This window comes from Myotis lucifugus, unplaced genomic scaffold (assembly GCF_000147115.1).
Source record: "Myotis lucifugus unplaced genomic scaffold, Myoluc2.0 scaffold_187, whole genome shotgun sequence".
NCBI classification, from domain to species: domain Eukaryota; kingdom Metazoa; phylum Chordata; class Mammalia; order Chiroptera; family Vespertilionidae; genus Myotis; species Myotis lucifugus.
The window spans coordinates 1,302,854-1,325,297 of record NW_005871235.1 but is presented as its reverse complement, the minus strand read 5'-3'; the positions used below and the strand labels follow the sequence as shown (position 1 = coordinate 1,325,297).

The following is a 22,444-nucleotide window of genomic DNA, read 5'->3' as shown; positions in this document are numbered from 1 at the left end:
AATATCTTAATCAATAAAGAAAAAAAATATTGGTGGGAGATTTAAGAACCAGTGTAGGTTTACCAAGTGCCTCTTTCCCTTTTCATCCTTGATGACAGTGTCCCAGGTAGAAGACATTCCATTAACCTGGGTCCCAGAATAAAGATAAAGTAGATCTCTAGTTCACCTTGGTTTGGAGTATGAGTGAGAAATAAACTGGTGTGTCATGAGCCACTAAGATTTAGGAAAAGGGTTTCTTTCTCTTCCTTCCTTCCTTTCTTTCTTTCTTTCTTTCTTTCTTTCTTTCTTTCTTTCTTTCTTTCTTTCTTTCTGGTGTGTCATGAGCCACTAAGATTTAGGAAAAGGGTTTCTTTCTCTTCCTTCCTTCCTTTCTTTCTTTCTTTCTTTCTTTCTTTCTTTCTTTCTTTCTTTCTTTCTTTCTTTCTTTCTTTCTTTCCTCCCTCCCTCCCTCCCTCCCTCCCTCCCTCCCTCCCTCCCTCCCTCCCTCCCTCCCTCCTTTCTTTCTTTCTTTCTTTCTTTCTTTCTTTCTTTCTTTCTTTCTTTCTTTCTTTCTTTCTTCCTTTCTTTCTTTCTTTCTTCTTCTTTCTTTCCCTAATCTAAGCTATAATGCTTGTTTAAACTATATCCTAAACCTAAATCTTGATGAGCCTCTGAAATACGGCTGCAGATTTGACTAATATTTACTAGCTGTGACCATTTGTGCCTCATATTTTTATTCCATAAAGTGGGAAAATTAATTTACATGCCAGAAAAATTATAATAAAGTTTACATGAGTTGATTTATACAACATGTTTAATAGTAGTTGGCACATAATAAGGTCTCCAAATATCAGCTATTATTATTATTATTATTATTATTACTATTATTATTATATTTTCATGGTAATAAGTGTATTTATTTTTATTTCCTTCTAGCTTATTTATAACTATTTATAAGCATTGTAATAGTATATTCTTTTATAAGCTTATCTTTATTTTCAACTAGATATTATGTTCTTGGCTATAAGAGCCATGCTTTACTCTTGTAACTGTTAAAAGATAAAGTGAGGCATATTACAAATTATAAAAGTTTATTTGAGCAAACAGCTATTTGAAATGGGCAGCATTCAATGTAGCAGTTAGGAGCTCCAAGGGAGCTGTATGAAATGAATGACCCTCATAGCCTAAAGAGAGCAGGAATAAGGAAGTTATACTAAAAAAAACAGTGAGTTGATTATTCTAAGTTAAAGACAAAGCTCATTTTATTGTGCTTTGCTTTATTGTACTTCTCAGATATCATTTTTTTTGTTTTTACAAATTGAGGTTTTGTGGCCACCCTGCATTGAGCAAATAAATTGCACCATTTTCCCAGCAGCATTTTTCTCACTTCGTGTCTCTGTGTTACATTTTGTTAATTCTCACAATATTTCAAAGTTTTTCATTACTATTGTATTTTTTTATGCTGATCTGTGATCAGTGACCTTTGCTGTTACTATTATAATTGGGGAACCATGAGCTGCACCCATATGAGAGGATGAACTTAGGTATGTGTGTTTTGACTGCTTCACTGATCACCTGTTCTCCCATCTCTCATACTTTCCTTGGACTTTCCTATTTCCTGAGACAAAGCACTTCTGAAATTAGGCCAATTAGTAACCCTCAGTGGCCTCTCAGTATTCACATGAAAGGAAGAGTCGCACATCTTCCACTTTAAATCAAAAGTTAGAAATGATTAAGTAAGGAAGGCCTGTGGAAACCAAGATATGCTAAAAGCTAGGCCTCCTGCACCAAGTTATGAGTGCAAAAGAAAAGTTTTTGAAGGAAATTAAAAGTACTACTCCAGTGAACACGTGAATGATAAGAAAGCCAAACATCCTTACTGCTGATATGGAAAAGTTTTAGTGGCCTGGATAGTCAATCCAGCTACAACATTCCCTTTAACCAAAGCCTAATCCAGAGCAAGACCCTAATTCTCTCCAGTTCTATGGAGGGTAAAAGAGGTGAGAAAGCTGCAGAAGAAAATGTGACAGTAGCAGAGGTTGGTTTAAGGGGATTAAAGAGGAGTAAAGAAAGAAGCCATTTCCAAAACATAAAAGTACAAGGCAAAATTGATGTAGAAGCTGTAGCAAGTTATCCAGAAATCTAGCTGAAATGATTAATGAAGGTGGCTACATCAAATATCAGAGTTTCAGGGTAGATGAATTAGTTTTCTATTGGAAAATGATGCCATCTAGGACTTTCATAGCTACTAGATAGGAGAAGGCAATGCCTAGCTTCCAAGTACAGGCTGACTTTCATGTTAGAGGCTAATGAAGCTTGTTATTTTAAATTGAAGCCAATGCTTATTTGTCATTCTGAAAATCCTAGGGCCCTTAAGAATTATTGTAAATCTACTCTTCCCATGTTGTACAAATGGAACAATGAAGCCTGGATGACAGCAATACAATATGATTTACTGAATATTTTAAGCCCACTGTTGAGATCTACTACTCTGAAAAAAAATTTCTTATAAAATATTACTGCTCATTGACAATGCACCTGGTTACCCAAGAGCTCTGATGGGGATGTACAACAAAATTTATGTCATTTTGATGCTTGCTAACACCACATCCATTTGGAGTAATTTCAACTTTCAAGTCCTATTATTGAAGAAATACTTTTTGTAAGGCCATAGGTGCCATAGATAGTGATTTCTCTGATGGATCTGGGCAGAGTAAATTGAAATCCTTGTGGAAAAGATTCACCATTCTAGATGCTGTTAAAAACATTCATGAGTCATGGGAAGAGGTAAAATATCAACATTAACAGGAGTTTGATGGAAGTTGGTCCAGTCTTCACAGATGACGTTAAGTGGTTTAAGACTTCAACAGAGGAAGTAACTGAAGTTGTGGTGGAAATAGCAAGAGCACCAGAATTAGAAGTGGACCCTGCAGAGGTGACTGAATTGCTGCCGCAGTCTCATGATGAGGGTGAGGATACACTCCTGCTAATGGATGAGGAGCTGCTTCTTATGGATGAGCAAAGAAAGTTGTTTCCTGAGATGGGATACACTCCTGGTTGAGATGCTGTGAGGATAATCAAAATAACAAGATTTAGAATATTGCATCTACTTAGCTGAAACCGTGGCATGGTTTGAAAGGATTGACTCCAATTTGGAAAAAAAGTTCTATTGTGGGTAAAATGCTGTCAAACATCCATCACATTGTGCAGAGAAATCGTTCATGAAAGGTAGAACCAATCGATGTGGCAAACCACATTGTTGTCTTATTTTAAGAAATCGTCACAGCCACCCCAACCTTCAGCAACCACCACCCTGACCAGTCAGCAATCATCAACATCAAGGCAAGACTCTTCACTGTCAAAAAGATTATGACTTGCCAAAGGCTCAGATGATAGTTAACCTTTTTTAGCAATAAAGTATTTTTCATTACGTATGTGCATTGTTATTTTTTAGACATAATTCTCTTGCACACTTAATAGACTACAGTATAATGTAACTATAGCTTATACAGGCACAGAAAAACCAGAAAATGTGTGTGACTCACTTTGTTGCTGTGGTCTGGAACCAAGCCCACAATGTCTCTCAGATATGCCTATACTTTCCTTCAGGGGATGGCATTTGTCTATCAGATAGATTACATAACTTAATGCTGTTTGGGCTATTTCTGATTGATTGGCTTAAGATTCCATTACTGGGAGAGCTAAAACTGTAATTAAGTGTCAGTTTGGTGACATGAGGCTTAGTGTAAGTTACTCCATTTGGGGCCTTTTGTCGTGCTTTTAACAGTGTACATTGTACTACACAGCATAACAACTCGTGCACATATCAGAGTAGTTGCAAGATAGTCCATTTCAACTAATGATTAGAAGTACAAGTTACAGAGAACATGATTTGAACCCTTATCTGCTGCAATGGCCTATGTGATCTGGAAGAGTGATGGACACTCTCCAAATCCTTGTTTACTCAATAGTGGGTTAAAGTTATTATCTCCCTTCATGTTTGATGAGCATTAATTAAAATAATGTGTTTAACGCCTTCAGCACAGGGCCTGGCACACCAGTGACGGTAGTTTTTGTTAGTAGATGCTCAGTACAGATGAACACAATGAATAAAGAGATTCATCTAAACATTTTATAATGATTCTCTACTTTTTCCTAACATCTGCATCATGTGAAACCTAAAACACAGTCTAGCTTCCCATTAAGCTTGGCTTACGCTTTTCTCTAGATGTTTTCTATCTATAAAAATTGTCTCTCTGACATTTTTCTGGATTAACATGTTGTTCTTTCTCTCTTTTGTGGATTTTTTTGTGTACTTCTACTTGAGCACAGAGGTGGTGCATGGTAGGTGCTTAATAAATATTCAAAACGTGGCCTTTGAAAACACTAGGTATTTAGCCAAAGTTAGATTACGTTTACTAGTAGAAATCTCAGATAGCCCATTAATAGACTCACCAGGACCAAATTTAGAAAAATTCTAACTCTTAATTCCTATAGGTAATAAATATTTGATTTTCAAGAATCATTACCAAAAAAATGTAGGAATTAATATTCATAGTGATAACTTGGTATAATTCATTACTTCACTAATATTCACAATAAAGAACTCATGCTAAAAATAATATTTTAAGTAGATTAAGCTGATGTGTTTTTTTTTCCTCATTCACATTAAATTAGTAGTCTGAGGGTTCATACCTAAACACATTAACCTTATAATTATATTTATTTATTTGTTTGTTTGTTTCTTTATTTTGCTACAAGATGTCAAATTATCTTTATAGGAAGGGAGCCTTGATTTCTTGGTGACATTTATCATAATGAACAAACTTTTGTGTTTTGCTTATAAATAGGCTCATGTTTTGTTTTGTTTCTTCTATATAAGCATCACTTGTGAAGTAAATATAGATGAATGTCTATCAAAACCCTGTCTCCATGATGGAGCTTGTATTGATGGCATCAATCATTATACCTGTGACTGCAAGAGTGGCTTTTCTGGAACACACTGTGAAACAAATGCAAATGATTGCCTCTCAAATCCTTGTCTGCAGGGAAGGTAGCTATTTTTGTTTTTCTATTATTAAATCTCAGAAAGTAAATTTAACTCACAATACTTAAGACTTAATGTCAAGGGAAAGTTGATAAAGTTAATTTTAATTACGCTCCTTCATAAAACTAGAGCTAAGTACAGTTAAGATGACAGATGCTGCCTTTTCTACTTAATGCAATGCACTGATACATTTTCTCTGCCCTTCTTTTATTTCTACACATTAGCATAAATTTCAATAAATGCAGATTAATTGGTCTTTAATATACTTAAAGGTAACTGCTCACAGTAATAGAAGCAGCAGGTAGGATGAGAAGACATTCTATTATTTGCTCTGTGGAGGGATAATACCACACACTTAGTATTTAATATGTTCCTAAGTAAACTGGTTCTTTCATCCCTATGTGCATGTAAGCTATTTTGTGGCTTTCTTTATGGAATTGTATAATGATTCTTCTGCTCATTGATAGCAAATTAGTTTATGCAAATCTAGAGTAGGGGCATTTCTAGGAGATGCGAGTGATAAAGAAGAATGTCTTTCAGATGCACCAAGTTGCCTTTGCAGCATTATTATTACTTGTTTTTTCCTAGTCCTGCCACTGACTTTGTACAAAGGGAAGGCAGGATGAAGATGGATAGCTCATTGCAATAGAGTTCAGCCATAGCTGCCTTCAGTTTCCTAGATTAGCCCTACACGTACTGTAGATCTTCTAGAACTCTTCCTTCTTTTCATTGCCATGGGGAAGATGGCAAAAATGAAAATTGATTTGTTCTTTCAGCCCAGTCACCTTGAAGGATAAGAAACCGGGAATAGACTGCCTTCTGTTCATGGGAATGTGTATGTGTGTTTTTGTTTTTTGGGTTTTGGTTTTATTTTTACCTGAACTGGAAAAGAGCAATTCTAAATATTTAAACTCTCTTGAATTTATGCTTTAATGTCTTATTTACTTAAAAATGTTATTCTATGTTTCAGATGCACAGATGTCACTAATGAATATCAATGCTCCTGTGATACAGAATGGACTAGCTCAAGATGTGAGATCAAGATTAATGTAAGTTGAATAATTTTGATTAAATCTATAGTAATTCAAAAGAACAATCAAATCACTTGCTGTAGATTTCAGAGTTATTTCTTCAATTATTAATGATTTAACTACTCGGTTCCTCACTATCTCTTTTTGGAATTTTTCAGCTGCTTCAAACAAAAATCACAGCCTCTTTTTGCCTTTTCCCCTCTGTCTCTTGTTATCTTAAACTTCTGAAATCTGGAGCCTTCATTGAACTAAATTCTGGATATGGTCATTGAAAAAAGTACCTCAGAAGGTTTATAATTTTTCACATGCCTACCTCTCTCTACTCTTAGAATACACAGGTGTCTGTGGATGTGTAAGGATGAGAGAAGATTCAGTGATCCAGATCTCACTCACACACACACACACGCACACACACACACACACACACACACACACACACACACTAATAAATACTAGATGGATGTGCCCAGGGGTGGGTACATATAGTACTCTGAGGATCTTTCTTCCAGTATTCAGGAGTCCAATGTGATCTAATGGACATATGGTACTTTATGTGGAAAGCCTAATCTGTTGGGGAATGTTGGTTGCCTGAAGTTTGAGACTATTCCTGGGACATGAGAATCTCATGAGCCTTTCTGGATAATGGGGAGTTCTTCCAAATCCTTCCTGCTGACAGGAACATGGTAAAGGAAGGAAGCATAGGGGCTAAAGAAGCCTTCAGCTTAGTGAGACTGCGGATATTTTATTTAAATCCTTTCTGTCTCTCTCCTACCTTAGTAAAATACAGTTTATACATCATAGGGTCATTGTATGATCATGTACATGAGAGGTGATAGATACTCAGTAAATGATACTTTTGGATAGAGTGATGGGGTACTTAAATGCATTAAGGGGAAAGATGATTGACCTATATTTTCCTACTTACTTTCTGTGTGTTCTTGGATAAATTATGTACTGACATTCTGAAAACATGTTTTAGCTACTCAGTGAGGGTCATCATAGCAACTACTTCTTAGACTGTTGTGGGAATTAAATTAGATAATGCATGTAAATCAATTAGCACATTTTCTGACACACATTATATTTTTAAAAGCTTAATTATTTATTGATATTATGTTGATTTTATTCTAGATAATGAAAACCATACATAACATGGAAAAGGACATGTTTTAGTTACTACATTTCCTGGTATATAAGACATATATCTTGTTTGTATGGTTGCATATATTGCCTGTGGTAATCTCTAAAAACTGTCTCTTGCTAGGATAAATGTGAGTCTTCTGAATGAATGAAATATATAAATAAATATGTGTTTGTATAAATGAATTTGTATATATTAGTATTTACATACATTGCTATGAGAATAATTGTTAAAATTGTCTAGATTTATTTCTAATATTTTTACATAAAAACATACTTTAGTGACTTTTTCCCCCAGAGAAAAACAAGTTTAATGAGGAATATGATCTTTAAGACATTTTTCTATGCATAAACACATGTAAATAAAGTATCACTATTAAAACAGGATAATAACATATTATGTTACATAGCACAATTTTTCATGTAATTATATATTTCGATACTTCTCCATATCAATAAATACTTTATATTTATGAATTTCAAAGTATTTATTAAGGTATATAAAATTGCACTGAAGATGCTACCTCATTTATTCTTAAAATCCACAAATAGTAGGAAAGACAGTCTGGCCAATTCATGGTGGACTTTCTCTACTCCTTCACTTCATTTTGGGCAATTTTTCAATTTTGGGGCAAGGGCTATGAATCATCGGAGAAGTAGAGAGGACATGACTGGGTCCTTGATGCCACTGCTTTGTCCTATGCTGCCTTTTATTGGCCCCTTGGCCAGCGGCTTTAACGCTTACTACATCTTCTAGGGAATTGGAATCATTCTTTGACAGATGACAGTCAGATTGTACACTCTGCACCCATTTTATTCCAAACACAAGGCCTCTTAAAGTCTTCTCACCATTCCACCTCCCTTAGTCTGTTCAGTGTTGTAAGCAAAATACCATAGACTGGGTAGCTTAAGTAACAGACATTTATTTCTCACAGTTTTGGAGGATGGGAAAACCAATTGTTTTAACTATTATATTGTAGGAAACTTTCCATTATAATTGAGTCCTAACCCATTGTTTTAATAGCTAAAAAGGATTCCAAATAAGTGTTGGAAAATTGTACTTACTTACTGAGAAAATGAGCATACCATTTTTCCTGTATCCTATTAAATGAATACACACTTTTTAAAAGTGTTGACCAATTTGATGAGGAAAATTTATCACTTCATTATTTTAATTTACATTTTCCTGGGTTACTATGAAGATTTAGCACCTTTCCATATAGTTACTAGTATTTGCCATTGGTAGATCTTTCTGCTTTGTGTAGTCATAGCCTTTGATTAATAGAATTTTTCTTTGGGCTTGCTTGCCTTTTTTCTTTTTGGTTGGTATATAGTATTTACAATTATGAATAAAATCCACTAGATTCTGCAGAATTGCAAATCTTCTCTAGGGCTTTATAAAATCATATACTATGAAATTTTTAAAATATTTTTCTTTAACTTTTTTAATGACTCTGGGTTTGCATCTTTCTTTAGAAAGTGCTTTTATATAGCAATATTTAAATAAAATTCTTATTGTATTCATCTACAATAATTTTAGCATTGATAACACTTTTAATACATAGTGGATATAGTTATTATGAAAGAAGTCAGCTATTTGATTTACTTTTTCAAAAGTATAATTTATTTTTCCAAGAATTATTATCTACATTTCACCAAAAATAGTATTTGAAGTGCTTTTATTTTATGCACAAAGTTTCTAAACATAGCATTAGAGATAACTATTCTGTTACTTGGTATTTTTCTCACTGTCTTTTAATTTGTAATAAATGATGCATTCATATGTATGATTTTCAGGATAAGGTTTGAGTTGGAATCCCCCAGCAAATGATTAGCTGTTTCCCACAAGTCATTGTACAGAATATCTCTCACTTTTGGTTGTAAACACATGTTTAAAATAAAGAAGATCTCATAAATGGGGATATTTATCACACATGCAGAGTACCTTGCTTTTCTACCTAATCTACCATTGCAGATGAGTCTACATTAACATAAGTAGTTCTACTTCATTCTTATTAATATTACATGGCTTGGAGGTACCATATTTATTTAGTCAGTATCCTCTTGATGAAAATTTGAGATATTTTAAGTGTATTGTTCTTAAAAAATTATTTATGTACCTTAGATGCAGAAAATAGAGTTAATCAAACACTAGTTCATATTAGGAAATAATTATTAATACTCTCTTGCTCATTTGTGTGTGTGTGTGTGTGTGTGTGTGTGTGTGTGTGTGTGTGTCCTTTTGGCCTCATAGCCTATTCCTTTCACACATACTTCTGTGTTTATTAGATCTTTTCTTACATGTTCTTCCTGATATTTTTCTCTATCTATTTCTTTATTTGCTCTGGTCTATAAATCTTGAAACTTTATGTTAGGGACAGATGTCTTTCGCTATTCTTACAAGAGCAAGGTCAAATCTAAATGAGAAGAGCAAAACAAGTGGGGTCAAGGCTTCTCTTAAACACTCACACCAGCCATGTCCCTTACAAAGCTACAGGTTCCTTACAAAGTGTTCTCCATCTTTTGGATTGCTTGTCCATGTTTGACACCTCATTTTGCCAAGTTAAGAGTATAAACTTGGCCCTTTCTAGCCTGCCCCTGTCCCCCGCCCAGGCTCACCACTCTATTGTCTGTGTCCATGGGTCATGCATGGATCATACATGTTCTTTGGTTGAACTCATACTCTGTTTTCCAAGATCTAATTTGAAGAAAGTATCCCACTACTTTAAAAACAGCAATGCTAAAAGGAAAGATTCTATGAGATAAATGTTTTATGATAAAGACAATGTCAGATAATACATCACAGGACACATTTTTGGAATTAAACTATACACCTCTGGGAGAACACAACTGTCATAGAGATAACTGGCATGTTTACTAGCTAATCTGGTGGTTTGCTCTGGCTAAGCAGTCCACAATGAATGCGTCACTGCTCTGGTGTTCTCGCACTCCTGTGCATTTCCTGGCATGGCATTTTGAATGCAAGTTGAGTAACTGTAGCATTGGGGTCTAGCTTAATTGTCTAGATTGCCATGGTCTACAACATTATTCCATGAATACACCAGCTTTTTATTTCTTTAATTTCTGGAATTAAATTAGTGAAATCTTCTTGGGAAGCATTTTATTATATTAAATAGAGTGCAGCAAAATACTATAAATGATTATGAACAAAAGGAAAGGCATCCCTCTTAATTTTTGAACCAGAAAAGATCAAGAACTTTAAGTGACACTTAGATTTTTTAAAAGAAATTGTTTTTGTATTTCCCATTAAGCCTTCTAATTAATTTAGTAAAAGATTCTTGTAAACCCCAGAGATAGAACTTTTGGCAGTCTAAAAATGATTTCTTTCTGCCCAAGGGAAATATAATTCAATTAGTTTATGTAATTCTTTCTAATGATTCATTCTGTATACCAGCCATAGGAATAACAGAGAATCATGTTGTTCCAGGCCATTCCCTGTGGAATTCTGCATTTTTATTCCATAAAAATAACTGCAATACCTGCACGAAGTGCCTTTGGGAATCCTTAAGGAGTTCACATTTTCAGTAAAGGTAGAACAAATATCAAAATGACATTAATTTATTAAAAATGTATTTAACTCTATCACTTGGGTGAGCATAAAAGATCACCATCTTGGTTTCAAGCATGACTTAAGTTTTATAGTTAAGGGCACAATCCATTGAAAATGATAGTAATTTAAACTCTCTGGTGATTTTTACAAATTTTTAATTTTCCGTTTGATGCATGATATGAATGCAAAAATAAAAAGTGAGACTGTATCAAAATAAAAAGCTTCTGCACAGCAAAGGAAACCATCAACAAAATTAAAGGCAACCTCTGAAATAAGAGAAAACATTTGCATACCACCTATCTGATAAAGGGTTAATATCCAAAACATATAAGAAACTCATGAAATGCAATTGCAAAAAAGTAAAAAAATAAAACACACACAAATAATCCAATTAAAAATGGGCAAAGGACTTGAATAATTTCTTCAAAGAAGTCATACTAATGGAAGCAAGTACATTAAAAGGTGCTCAACCTCATTAATCATCAGGGAAAAACAGATCCAAACCACAATGATATAAGTTCACAGTTAGGATGTCTATTATAAAAAATACAAGAGATAACAAATGCTAGCAAGGACATGGTGGCAAGGGAACTCCTATATGCTATTGGTAGGAAAGTAAACTGCTACAGCCACTATTAAAAATAGTATAGATGTTACTCACTTCTGGAAAATAAAAAAGTAATTATTATGTGATCACAATTGCATTTCTGGATATATATCCAAATAAAATGAAACCATTATCTCAAATATCTGTAGTCCCATGTTTACTGCAGCACTATTCACAATAACCAAGGTAATGGAAACAACTCAAGTCTCTATTGACAGATGATTGCACAAGGAAAATGTAGTATCTATATGTACAATAAAATATTATTCTGTCTTTTAAAAAAAAGAAGGAAATCCTGCCATTATGACAATATTGATAAACCTGGAGAGCATTATGCTAAGTAAGATAAGCCAGACTGAAAGCCAAGTACATACTCATGGTCTCACTAGTATGTGGAATATTAAAGAAAAAGAAAAGTTAAACTCGTAGAAATAGAGGTTGAATGATGGTTGCCAGGCACTACGGGTGGGAAAACAGGGAAAGGCTGATAAATGGCACAAACTTTCATTTATAAGATGATTATAACATAAAAACAGTACATGATTACATAAAATTTATGTATTTCCCTCAAAATTAAACAATAAAACATTTGACAGAGTATTTCTGCTAACAAAGTTAAATACCTCTTATTGATAGACACATATTTTAGTGACTAGAGGAAAGGAATATCAGATACACTTGCATATGTTTTTTAATGTTTAACCTCAATAAAATTTTAATGAAATTATTTGTCTGACCACTGACCATCAAATTTTACTCTCTATTTCTTAACTTAGAACTGCACATCAACCCCTTGTATGAATCAGAAGTCAGACCATGGCTTTACTTGCATTTGCCCAAGTTGCTACGCGGGTGCATATTGTGAGATAAGTACTGATAGTTCTGCTGAGCGGGAACTGAATATGGACCTCTGTGTTAATGGCGGGATCTGTCTCGGTGAATCTGGACACACATTTTACTGCAGGTCAGTGTTTATTTATTCACAATTAACTAAATATATATTTAGTAAAACTTATAAATATCCCTCTAGTAATGCACTCTAAAGATACTAAGTCTTAAAGTAAATTTTTGTCTTAATGTAATTACAATTTGAAATAAAAAATTCTAAAAAACATTGCTTATATTTTTTCCAAATACCATATATTCATACTAGTATCAATCCTATGTATGACTTTTGAATTTAATCATCCCTTATTTTATAATTATTTCATATCTCCTTTCCTTTTAAAAATGGTTTTTAATCATTTAGCACATGCAGACTATTTATTATTATGACAGTTATTATTCTTTATTATATATTGCCTAATGTCCCATTTCATTTGTAAATTGTGTGTCTCTCTGTGTGTGTGTGTGTGTGTGTGTGTGTGATTTTCTCTTGTATTTTGTATTTTTAAACATGGATTTTCTTATTTTACTCTGGTGGTCTGATAAAGTATAAAAAGTAAACATGCTTCTAATATCAATAGTAATTACATAAAATAAAATTATAAAAATGGTCACTTGACTACAGCAAGGGTCCTCCAGTTAATCAGTGCCTGGATTAAGTCATCAGTAGTAAATTAAACAATTATTCACAGTAGATACAATGTTATAAATCAAAATTTTATTCATGGGAAGCCACTAAGTTCAAGAAATTAAAACAAAATAGAAATAAGTGAACCTAAAACTAGATAGTATTTGTTAAATCAAGCACCATAAAGCTGCTCTGTAGAATGTTATTTTAGAGGATGTTATCCATGGGATAGTTACAGTGACCTTTCTTAAAGCATGAAGTCAATGGAATTCAAACTAAGATGCCTGTTTCTTTTCCTGGAATACCTCCCAGGGACAAGCATAGGCATCCATTACTGCTACAGGGTTATTCAAATTTCACTTAAATAAAAGTGATCTGTCTTCAAAAATTTCACTGATGATTCAGTGTTCCCAAAAGACCCTGAAAGTCTCTGAATGGTGAATGCCTTGGGAGGTTCAGTTTCTAGGTAATTTTCACAGTGACTGTGAGGAGCCATCAAAATTGGTGTCAATTTAACATAGTCCACAGACAGTTTATTTACAAAAGAAAACTCATATATTAGCAGGATAGATGTGCAGGTAAAATCATCAGATTTTTGTGGGAGTCAAGGATTAATCTGTGATATATTTATTTGAACCATAATAAAATAATCATTTTCTTTACTGACAAAATTATATCAAAACTATTGTTTTGATCGATATTTTGCATTAATTTTTTAATTTAAATTCTTTATTATTTAAAGTATTACTTAAGTCTCCTTTTTCCCCCATTGACCACTTCCCAGCCGCCCCCCGACCCCAGCACATGCCCTTCCCCCTCCCCCTGTCTGTGTCCATTGGTTATGCTCATATGCATGCATACAAGTCCTTTGATTGATCTTTTACCCCCTCACCCACTGCCTTCCCTCAGGTTGATCAGTCTGTTTGATGCTTCTATGACTCTCGTTCTATTTTTGTTCATCGGTTTATAATGTTCATTATATTCCACAAATGGGTGAAGTCATATGATATTTATCTTTCTCTGACTGGCTTATTTCGCTTACATAATGCTCTCCAGGTCCATCCATGCTGTTACAAATGGTAAAAGGTCCTTGTTTTTATAGCGGCCTAGTACTCCATTGTATAAATGTACCACAGTTTTCTAATTCACTCATCTGCAGATGGGTACTTAGGTTGTTTTCAAATCTTCGCTATTGTAAATTATGTTGCTATGAATATAGGGGTGCATCTATCTTTCTGATTGGTGTTTCTGTTTTCTTGGGATATATTTCTAGAAGTGGGATTACTGGGTCAAATGGCAGTTCCATTTTTAATTTTTTGAGGAAACACCATATTGTTTTCCACAGTGGCTGCACCAGTCTGCATTCCTACTAGCAATGCAAGAGGGTTCCTTTTTCTCCGCATCATCTCCAGCACTTGTTTGTTGATTTGTTGATGATAGCCATTCCAACAGGTGGGAGATGGTACCTCATTATTGTTTTGATTTGCATCTCTCAGATGATTAGTGACTTTGAGCATGTTTTCATGTCTCTTGGCCTTCTGTATATCTTCTTTCGAAAAGTGTCTATTTAGGTCCATTGCCCATTTTTTTATGGCATTGTTTATCTTCATTTTGTTATGTTGTATGAGTTCCCTTTAAATTTTGGAGTTTAAACCCTTATGGGAGATAATGTTGACAAATATGTTCTCCCATGCAAGTGGGCTTTCTTGTTGTTTTTTGATGATTTCTTTTGCTATGCAGAAGCTTTTTATTTTGATGTAGTCCCATTTGTTTATTTTCTCCTTAGTTTCCATTGCACAAGGAGCTGTATCGGTAAAGATAGTGCTATGACATATGTCTGATATTTTGCTGTCTATGACCTCATCTAAGGATTTTTATGGTTTCCTGCCTTACGTTTAAGTCCTTTATCCACATTGAATTTATTTTTGTGCATGGCGTAAGTTGGTGGTCTAGTTTCATTTTTTTGCATGTACTTGTCCAATTTTCCCAACACGATTTATTGAAAAGACTGTCTTGACTCCATTGTATGCTCTTGCCTCCTTTGTCAAATATTAATTGAACATAATGGCTTGGGTCAATCTCTGGGTTCTCTGTTCTGTTCCATGGTCTACATGTTTGTTCTTGTGCCAGCACCAGGCAGTTTTGAGAACAGTTGCTTTATAGTATAGTATAGCTTGATATCTGGCATTGTGATTGTTCTAACTTTGTTCTTCTTTCTCAAGATTGCTGTAGGTATTCAGGGTCTGTTTTTATTCCAGATGAATTTCTGGAGAGTTTGTTTTAGGTCTTTGAAGTATGCCGTTGGTATTTTAATGGGGATTGCATTGAGTCTATAGATTGCTTTGGGTAGTATAGACATTTTAATGATGTTGATTCTTCCAATCCATGAACACGGTATATTTTTCCCTTTATGTCTTTATATCTTTTTTCAGTGTCCTGTAATTTTCTGAGTACAGGTCCTTTTCCTCCTTGGTTAAGTTTATTCCTAAGTGTCTTAATTTTTTGTTGTTTCAATGCTAAATGGGATTATTTTTTAGATTCTCTTTTTGTGAGTTCATTATTGGTGTATAAAAAAGCCATAGATTTCTAGGTATTAATTTTGTATCCTGCTACATTGCCAAATTCATTTATTAGTTCTAGTAGTTTTTTGATGGAGTCTTTAGGGTTTCCTATGTACAATATCATGTCATCTGCAAAGAATGACTTTTTGACTTTTTCTTTTCCAATTTGAATGCTTTTTATTTCTTCTTCTTGTCTGATCACAATGGCTAGCACTTCCAGTTCTATGTTGAACAGGAGTGGTGAAAGTCAACATCCCTATCTTGTTCCTGTTCTTAGGGGAAATGGTTTTAGTTTTTGCCCATTTAGTATGATGTTGGCTGTAGTTTGTCATATAAGGCTGTTATTATGTTGAGGTATGATCCCTCTATTCCCACTTTGCTGAGAGTTTTTAGCAGGAAATGATATTGGATTTTGTCAAATACCTTTTCTGCATCAATTGATATAATCATCTTACTTTTGTCTCTCAATTTTTTATGTGATTTATCACATTTATTGATTTGGGGATATTGTACCATCCTTGCATCCCTGGAATAATCCCACTTAGTAATGGTGTATGATCTTTCTAATGTAATGCTGGATCCAATTTGCTAGAATTTTGTTGAGGATTTTAGCATCTATGTTCAGGGATATTGGCCTGTAATTATCTTTCTTTGTGGTGTCTTTATCTGGTTTTGGTATTAGGGTAATGCTGGCTTCATAAAAAGAACTTGAAAGTATGCCTTCCTCTTGAATATTTTGGAATAGTCTGAGAAGAATAGGTTTTAGTTCTTCTTTGAATGTTTGGTAAAACTCTCCTGTGAAGCCTTCTGGCCTTGGGCTTTTGTTTTCTGGAAGCTTTTTGATGACTGCTTCAATTTCCTCCATATGTATCAGCCTACTCAGATTTTTTTGATTCTGCTTGAGTTTTGGAAGGTCATTTTTTTAGGAATATGTCCATTTCCTCTAGGTTGTTTAGTCTGTTGGAGTAGAGTTGTTCATAGTATTTTTTTAACAATCTTTTGTATTTCTGTTGAGTCTGTTGTTATTTTGCCTCTTTCATTTCTGATTTTGTTTATTTGGGTCCTCTCTCTTTACTTCTTGGTGAGCCTGGCTAAAGGTTCATCAATCTTGTTTATCCTTTCAAAGAACCAGCTCTTGGTTTCATTGATCTTTTGATTGATTTTTGGGTTTTTTTCGTTTTTTTGTTTTTTTTGTTTCTGTCATTTATTTCTGCTCTGATCTTTATTATCTCCTTCCTTCTGCTCATTCTGGGCTTTTCTTGTTGCTCTCTTTATAATTCTTTATGTTGTAGAGCTAGATAATTTATTACCAGTTTTTCTTTTTCTTTTTTTTTTTTTTGAGGTTGGCCTGTAATGCTATGAACTTCCCTCTCAGGACTGCTTTCACTGTGTCCCATAGGTTTTGGGTTATTGTGTTTTCATTGTCATTCATTTCCAGGATGTGTTTAAGTTCCTCTTTGATTTCTTTGGTAACCCAATCATTGTTTAATAGCATGCTATTCAGCCTCCAAGTATTTGAATTGTTTTTACTGTTTTTATTGTAATGTATTTCTAATATTATGCCATTTTGGTCTGAAAAGATGCTTGATATGATTTCAATCTTCTTGATTTTGGAGAGACTTTGCCTATGACCCAATATGTGGTCTATCTTTGAAAATGTACCATGTGCACTTGAAAAGAATGTAGCTTTGGGGTGAAATTTTCTGAAGATGTCAATTAAGTCCATCTGATCTAGTAAGTAATTTAGGATAGCTGTTTATTTGCTGGTTTTTTTTTTGTCTATAGGACTTACCAGTGATGTCAATGGGGTATTAAAGTCCCATACTATGACATATTGTTATCAATCTCTCCCTTGATATCTTCCAGAAGTTGTTTGTTTTTTGTTGTTTTTTTTTGAGATACCTAAAAATTTAACTGCACCATTCTGTATTTCCACAACAGTGCACGGGGTTCCCTTTTCTCCACATATTTGCTAACTCTTGTTGTTTCTGGACTTATAGATGATAGCCATTCTGACAGGTGTGAGGTGATATCATCTTGTGGTTTTAATTTGCATTTCTCTGATGATCAGTGACATTGAATATCTTTCCATATGTCTATTGGTCATTTATATATCCTCTTTGGAGTAGTGTCTTAGGTCCTTTTCTATTTATAAAGATTGTATTTTTGGTGCTGAGTAGATTAATTTTTTATAAATTTTGGGTATTAACCTCTCATCAGATGTATCATATGTTCTCCTGTTGTGTAGGTTGTCTTTTTGTTTTGTTGGTGGTTTCCTTGACTATACAAAACCTTTTAAGTTTGATGTAATCCAATTTGTTTATTTTTTCTTTTGTTTCCCTTTCCCAAGGAGATATATCAGACAAAATATTGCTAAGAGAACTATCAGAGATTTTACTGCCTATGTTTTTTTGAAGAGTTTAATGGTTTTAAGTCTTACATTTAATATTTAATTCATTTTGAGCTTATTTTTGTTTATGGTATAAGAAGGTGGTCTAATTTTTTGTTTGTTTATTTGTTGAGGGGGTGCTTGCATATATTGTCTAATTTCTCCAGCGCCATTCATTAAATAGACTGTCTTTATCCCATTGTATGTTCTTTCCTTTTTTATCAAGTATTAATTGACCATATAGATGTGGGTTTATTTCTGGGATCTCTATTCTGCTTTGTTGTTCTATATGTCTGTTTTTAGGCTAGTACTATGATGTTTTGATTGCTGTGGTCCTGTAATATAGTTTGATATCAGGTGGCATGGTACTTCTTCCAACTTTGTTCTTTCTTAAGAATGCTGAGAATAGTTGGGGTCTTTTGTGGGCCCATATAAATTTTTTTGGAGTATTTGTTCTAGTTCTGAAAAATGTGCCATAGATATTGTGATAGGAATTACATTGAATCTATAGATTACTTTGGGTAGTATGGACATTTTAATGATATAACCGTAATGTAGATTGTTACTGGAGAGGTAGGAGAACATTTCAAACACCTAATCTTATTTTCAGTAATTTATATGTTAGGCATTAAAAATGTTTGTGTGAGTTAATTCATATTGCCCAATGAAGAAATATCATCCTAGCTGGTGTTGCTCAGTGGTTGAGCATTGACCTATGAACCAGGAGGTCATGGTTTGATTCCTGGTCAGGGCACATCTCTGGGTTGTGGGCTCAATCCCCAGTGTGGGGCATGCAGGAGGCAACTGATCAATGATTCTCTCTAATTATTGATGTTTCTATTTCTCTCTCCCTCTCCCTTCCTCTTTGAAATCAGTAAAAATATATTTTAAAAAAGAAATATCAAATGAACAATATGAATCTTTACAATAAAGAAAAAAATGATAATTGAAGAGATTTTTCAAAGTCTTTGCCATTCACAGACTATATTTGTTAAATAAAATTAATGCAAATATTATTTTGCTCAGAAGATAAAGTATCTTCTGATTACATTTCTAGCCTTAAACTCAAATGGGTGTTTCTTATTAACTCATAGAATTTTGGGACTCAACTAGATTATAGAGATTACATCTAGTCATATAGTTTTCACACAGAGGAAGAAGCAAAGGCCTAAGGTCTGTACTCTGTCAACTGCCTAAAGAGTCATGATCAGTGTGAAAGTCAATACTAGAATCCAATTCATTGCGCTTTTATTTAGATTTGAGTACTTCCTATTTAAAATACAAAATACAATGGAAATGTATAAGTGTGGTAAAAATAGAAGAAACATACAGTAAAATATCATGACTGTTCTCTAGATGCAGTTAAGCATCTGTACTTTATATTCTGGTGCAAAGATTAAACACACTAATGACTTTGTTCAGTTTAATAATAGCTGCTTTCAGAAGTCTATCAGTATTATTAACCATGTGTAACAGTTTAATAGCATTTTAATGTGTGCAAGTTTTATTAAACCATAAAAACTATGTTGAAATTACACTAAAACCCAAATTAGAATCACACAGCAGAAGACAGACAGAAGACCATAGAAATAAATAAAATATTTTAGACAACCTTTTTCCTCTGGCACCATATAGATCATAAAGAATATAGAAAACAATTTATAAAGCAGTGCACTGAGACACAAAGATAATTGTTTTTAATATGTAAAATCCTGTTCAGGCAAATTTTTCCTTGGTAGTCTCCACCTGTTACTTTGCAGAACACCTTTCCAATCTAGTTTCAAATGTCCCTTCACTCTGATTATTTCCTTCCAGTTTCAACTCTCCTTGTTCATTGCCTCCATATTCCTGAAGTATTTCATTCTTGCCCTTCTCATTCACCTAAATTCATTACACTTTCTGTCATGAACCAAGCAATAATTAGTTAATGGTATTAAATGTATTATGTTAAAAGACTGGTAAACTTAATGTTTGATTCCTCACGTTGATATCTTTCATTTGTATAAAATTCAAGAAAGTCAGTAAAATCTAATGAATTTTTAATTATAGCATCTCAGCTACTGTCACATATTGTTAAATGAAACATCTGAGATGAATAAGCTGTACTGAATTCCCTTATATCATATTTGAGAAAAGGTAGATTCTATTTCTTTTTATCCTTGGATAGAAAAATCAGGAATGAAGGCTAAGAGATTGTAGGTAACTTAGGTAGGTTACAGTGTAAGGGTATTGATTCTACAATAATCATTTGCAGCAATCATAAATCAAATTTGCTGCAAATTAATGGCTTTATAACTTTTAACAACCACAGTTAGGTGACTTTTGTTTGTTTAGATATTATATTCCAAAAATACAGATTGACCATGTATACTTTAAATTACAACTTCCTTTTTCCCCTAGCCTCCGAAAAATAAACCTTTCACCAAGAATTAAAAATAAAACAATTATAAGAATTTATTTATAATAAAAATAAATTCCATTATTTTGTCTTATAAACTATTGCAAGGTCTACTATATGAACATCATATTGCTATTTCAGTACATTGCTTCAGAAGATGAAGAGACTCAATTTAAAATATGAACCTATTTTGTCATATGTAAAGTGTTATGTTTAATAATGATGATATCATTTTAACTTAAATGTATATTATTATTCATCAAATTAATAAACCTTTTGCTATATTAAAATGTACAATTATATGTCCTTATTTATTTTCAATTTAATTTCATAATAATAAGGACTCCTTTTGATGACCATCTGAGTCATCACAATTTTCATAACTAATCATTAAATATTTTTAATGCTTATGCTTTAAAATCAATCATTGGAATTTTCAGTTTCCTTGCAATGCTTGTTAAATTATACATTTTATAATTATCCTACATATTAGGTGAACCCCTAATTTTTTAACATTTGATTACATATTTTGCAAATACTATTAATAAATTAAGTCACTCTAAAATATAATTTTAATAAGTAAACATTTTATTATTATGTAGAATTTATGATTAAAGTAGAATCACATTAAAATTTGCATATTTCCAGATTTTGCATAACCTTTGAAATTGACTTTAAACATAATGCATTGCATTCTCTTCTCTGTATAGCACTGCTATAATAAAAGCTTTTCTTCGTCATTAAGTAAATAAGTGAAAATATATTATCAATGGTAAACATTTTTATTATAGTTATTATAGTTTGTCTTTCAACAAATGACCTGTCAAATATGATCAAGTCATTTACTTTTTAAAAGATAAGACATACACTGGAGTAAAGATAGTCTATTCAATAAATGGCATTGGGAAAATTAGGCAGATACATGCAAAAAAATGAAACTAGATCACCTTTTATTCCATACACAAGAATAAACTCAAAATGGATTAAAGATTTAAATGTTAGACTGAAAACACAAAAATCCTAGGGGGAAAAAAAACATAGGCAGTAAAATCTTGGACATTTCTCATAGTAATAGTTTTTCTGATACATTGCCCCTGGCAAGGGTAACAAAAGAAAAAGAAAAAAAATAAAGAAATGGGACTACATCACACTAAAAACCTTTTACACAACAAAGGAAACCATTAACAAAATGAAAAGACAACCCACCACATGGGAGACCATAATTTGCCAATACATCTGATAAGGGATTGATATCCAAAATTTGTAAGAAACTTATAAAAACTCAACACCAAAAAATATATATATATATATCCAATTAAGAAATGGACAAAAGACCTGAAGAAACACTTCTCCAAAGGGGACCTATAGATGGCCAATAAACATATGAAAGGATGCGCATCATCACTAATCATCAGAGAGATGCAAATTAAAACCACAATGAGATACCACCTCACACCTGCCAGAATGGCTATCATCAATAAATCAAGAGTCAAGTTGGAGAGATTGTTGGTGGTAATGCAGATTGGCATAGCCACTGTGAAAAGCAGTATGGAGTTACCTCAAAAAATTGAAAATGGAACTGCCTTATGACCCAGCAATTCCACTTCTGGGAATACATCCAAAGAAACCATAAACACTAATTTGAAAAAAAAATAGATGCACCACTATGTTCATTGCAGCATTATTTACAATAGCCAAGACTTGGAAGCATCCTATGTGCCCATCAGTAGATAAGTGGATAAAAAAAGCTGTGGTACATTTACACAATGAAATACTACTTGGCTGAAAATAAGAAGGAAATATTACCTTTTGTGACAGCATGGAGAGTATTATGCTAAGTGAAATAAGCCAGGCAGAGAAAGGCAAGTACCATATGATTTCACTTTGTCTGGAATCTAATGAACAAAACAAACTAGCAGGGTAGAGAAATATTCATAGATACAGAGAACAGACTGACAGCTGTCAGAGGGAAGGGACTTGAGGGCTGGGTTAGAAAGGTGAGGGATTTAGGCAAAGAAAAATAAAGACTCATGGACAAAGACAACAATGTGGTGATTGCAACAGGGAAGGAGGTGGGAGGAGGTAGAAGATAAAGGGGAAAAATGATGATGGAAGGAGACTTGACATGGGGTGGTCAAAACACAATACAATATATAGATGATATTGTAGAATTATATACCTAAAACATATATAATTTTATTAACCAAT

At 33.4% G+C, this 22,444-nt stretch overlaps 1 protein-coding gene across 1 annotated transcript in view; it reads left to right on the top strand.

Moving 5' to 3' along the window:
- The window catches only part of EYS (eyes shut homolog (Drosophila)), a 1,189,235-nt gene that overhangs the window by 444,344 nt on the left and 722,447 nt on the right, over nucleotides 1-22,444 (top strand). The window contains 3 exon segments of the mRNA XM_006096829.1: nucleotides 4,862-5,032; nucleotides 5,997-6,075; nucleotides 12,152-12,339. Coding sequence (XP_006096891.1) covers nucleotides 4,862-5,032; nucleotides 5,997-6,075; nucleotides 12,152-12,339 — 438 coding nt within the window.